We start from the raw sequence: 3678 nt of genomic DNA on the forward strand, positions 1-3678 counted from the left end.
TTTTTTTTAATCATTTGATCCTAGCCAAACAGTTTTGGCAAGTTTATTTTTGAACCATCACTGCCGCCACAATGTGATAAGGGAGTATCACTACTTCAAAATGGTTTAAATCTTTCCTTTTAGATAGCTATAGCATATTTTTTTTTTTAATTTACTTTATTTTATTATCTTAACTGTAATAGAAATATGCTTTTATTTGCCTGAAGATAAGGACACTTAAATAAAATATTATTAATATTTACCAAGTTTTACTAAAAAATAGGCGATATATTAGTGGTGATGGTAATTCAAAGTTATGATAGTATAGACTGAAAAGTTTAGTCAATTAATTCTGACAAATTTACCCAAGGTTTCCATGTTATTATTGTTCAAAAATATTTTTGTATAAACTATGTCAAAAATAATTAAATAATAACATAATTGAGTCTTTTAAATAGCATTATAAATTAGTAATTTAAATTATTTATGCAATGACAAAAACTCAGATTGAAATGATAATGATGAATTTGAGTTTACAGCTCCTTTAACATAAGTTAACTATAAAAATATTTTGACAACAAATTTTTATCAATAGAATTAAATTAAGTAAATTTTAAAAATCATATAATCTTCAAGAAGAACATAAATATAAACTTTTTTCAAGAAATAACTTCAAAGGAATAAATGTATGCTTAACAAAAGAATGTTGTTAGCCACACCCATTGTTTCAATAAGAACTATATTTACCAAGTAGTAAAAGCTAAATTAAATCGATTATTTCTAATACCTGTAAGAAAATCTTGAGGTTGTCCTACATCCATCCAAAATCCACTTAGCTCCATAGCGTACAACTCTCCGTCCTCAGCCATAAACGGAAAAACTTCCTTCTCAATACTTGTTGGTTCCAGTTTAATTCTTCTTAAAACGGAAGGATTGAGAATATACATGCCAGCATTAATTTTATTAGAAACGAATTCTTGTGGTTTTTCAATAAAACTGGCAATTTTACCTTTATCATCATAAACAACAACACCATACTTGGATGGCTCTTCCACTTTTGTCACTACAATTGTTCCTTCTTTGCCATGATTTTTATGAAAAGCGACAAGTTCTTTAAATGGAAATTCACAAATAATATCTGAATTGAGGACAAAAAATGGTTCATCGCTTGATGAGAGAATACCTTTGGCCAAAGCCAGAGGTCCAGCTGTACCAAGCGGTTCTGTCTCATGTGAAAAAATTAATTTAACACCCAATTTCTTCGCCTCATCACTCAATTCCTTTTCCATCTGTTCTGCCCTATAAGAAACGGCTAATACAACTTCAGTAACGCCAGCTTCCACTAATGCTTCTATCTGATGGATAAGCATAGGTTTGTTTGCGAATTCTACTAACGGTTTAGGCCTACTTAATGTCAGAGGCCTAAGTCGAGTTCCATATCCACCGACTAAAATAAGAGCTTTCATTTCTCCCAGTTTTGGTTCTTCTCCACACATTTTTCTACTCTTTCAAGTCTGAAACGAAAGAATAATAAGCAAAGGTAAAACACAAAGCATTATCATAAACAGGTATGATAAATCCAAATATTAAAACATAATCAGTATATAAGGAGTGAAATAACAATGAATATTTATGGCATGTAGATTAAACAACTATGAGAAACTTACTTTTTTTAATTAAACACGTCAATATTGTTGGCTATATACTAGATAAATTTTCTGCTAGCATACGTATACATTATCAAATCCAAGGTTGAAGAATCCCTGAGTCAACTAACTGAAATGATATAAAATTTAAAGTCCAAAACACCACTTAAATTGGGTGACGTGTAATTTAACGCCATGGGGCGAGTTCATTCCTTTGAAGTTCACCGTTATATCTTTGAAAATAAATTTAAACAAATCAAAATTCCACGAAATAAACAACCTTAATAAGTTAATTAATTCACTGATAACAGCTAATTTAAGTTCGCGATGTAATTTATGCGGTACGATTTTTTTATTTTTTTTTTATTTAGCGAAATCCAACAATGTATAAATAACACTTAGTTAGGTACTTAAGTTGTTAAATTACAGAGATAAACTCCTAAGAGATAACAAAAAAGAAATTAAATCGGTTAAACCTTTCACTGTTTAGTTACGTCAAGAGTCACAACAAAACCCGCTGTCATTAGGAAGGTTACCCCTAATGACGGTTGAAGTAGTTTGGGTTCGAGTGATGATTATGATGATGATGATGATGATGATGAGGTGATTTCCTTCAAGCTGGAGAACCCCTGGCCGTAGAATAATGAAGAATATTCTTCAAGATATGGATTCCAAGGTTTGTAACGTTCTTTATCTCTTCCCTCTTTAAATATCAATGTATTATCAAATATCTTTTCTTATAGGAGCTGGAAAATGACGTCCTAGAAGCATTATACCCTGAGACACAAATTCTAGAAAACAATGAAGTTTGGTCCGAACAGAGATGTCATGTTTGTGGTGAAACATTTCCAGACAAACAAACAAAGCAGATCCATATGAGAGAAACACATACAGGATCCTTCATCTGTTCTGTGTGTGGAAAGATTTTTTCTCAAAGGAGTGGACTCTCACATCACTTGCCCATGCATTCCGATGTGAAATCGTTTCATTGTAATGTTTGCGGTAAAGCTTTTAGACAGCGCAGCGGTCTCACACATCATAAACAGACTCATTCGGAAGTTAAATCATTCAGTTGTGAAATATGCGGTAAGTTATTTGCCCAGCGTAGTGGTGTCATTCATCATAAGTCGACACATTTAGCTATCAAAAGCTTTTCGTGTGGTGTATGTGGGAAAAGTTTTGCTCAGCGAAGTGGATTAGCCCATCATAAAAATACACATGTGAAAAAGATGAATCTTATTTCGAATAAAACTCCAACTTTTAATGTGATGAGTGGAAATAATTCTGTAGATTAAGGATTTTACACTTTCAAGCTTAAATGCTATTTATGGTGCTTCTTTTAATTTAAAAGTTAATTATTAAATTATGTAATATTGTAAGTATAACTGCAATTTTGTTAATACCAGCCGTATATTGCTATTAGATACTGATTAAATTTGTGAATTCAATATTTGCTTTTGAATACCTCCATCCAACTGTTAGCTTGTCAAATCATAGGTAATTTACACTGGCATTCACGTAAAGGTATATTTTACTATATCATTCAAATAATTTTCATTATTTTACCTAAATTAATAGAAAATATTACACTTATATTTTGGGATTTAATTGACTTCCTATAATGAATTAATTTGATTATTATGTAGTAATAATTATATAAAATATTTTGCTGTATTCTTGTAGAAGATGATGATGACCAGGGAATGTGATCGAAATGGAACATAAGTGATTGTGAAATTTTTTTTATTCATGCTAAGTTTTGTGAAAATTCCTTCTTTGTTGAATATTCTTTAGTCAGGCTTCGTTTATTGAATCACAATGTTTTAGGGCCATCAATCTTCAGGAACACTAACACTGTTGTTTTCTTGTAAATTATTTAATTTCATAATAAATTTGCGTATTTTGGAAAGAGATCATGTGGGAGGCCAAAAACCAGATGGACAGACAGAATTGACAAAGATGCGAAAGAGCTGCATGCAGCAAACTGGAAAGCAGTTGCCCAAGACAGGCTGTCGTGGAGAAAGCTGGTTCTCTCCAGCCAAAGATCTAAAAG

At 31.4% G+C, this 3678-nt stretch overlaps 1 protein-coding gene across 1 annotated transcript in view; it reads right to left on the minus strand.

Annotated features, from left to right (window-relative positions):
* The window catches only part of Gmppb (GDP-mannose pyrophosphorylase B), a 6862-nt gene extending 4743 nt beyond the window's left edge, over positions 1 to 2119 (minus strand). The window contains exons 1-2 of the mRNA XM_014423731.2: positions 1647 to 2119; positions 767 to 1493 (exon numbers count right to left, since the gene is read on the minus strand). Of these exons, the coding sequence (XP_014279217.1) occupies positions 767 to 1475 (709 nt within the window). The 5' untranslated portion in view covers positions 1476 to 1493; positions 1647 to 2119. The remainder of the gene's footprint in view (positions 1 to 766; positions 1494 to 1646) is intronic.
* Positions 2120 to 3678: the final 1559 nt, after the last annotated feature.

The sequence above is a fragment of the Halyomorpha halys genome, unplaced genomic scaffold, assembly GCF_000696795.3.
Source record: "Halyomorpha halys isolate HHAL.00 unplaced genomic scaffold, Hhal_1.1 Scaffold437.1, whole genome shotgun sequence".
Lineage (NCBI taxonomy): Eukaryota > Metazoa > Arthropoda > Insecta > Hemiptera > Pentatomidae > Halyomorpha > Halyomorpha halys.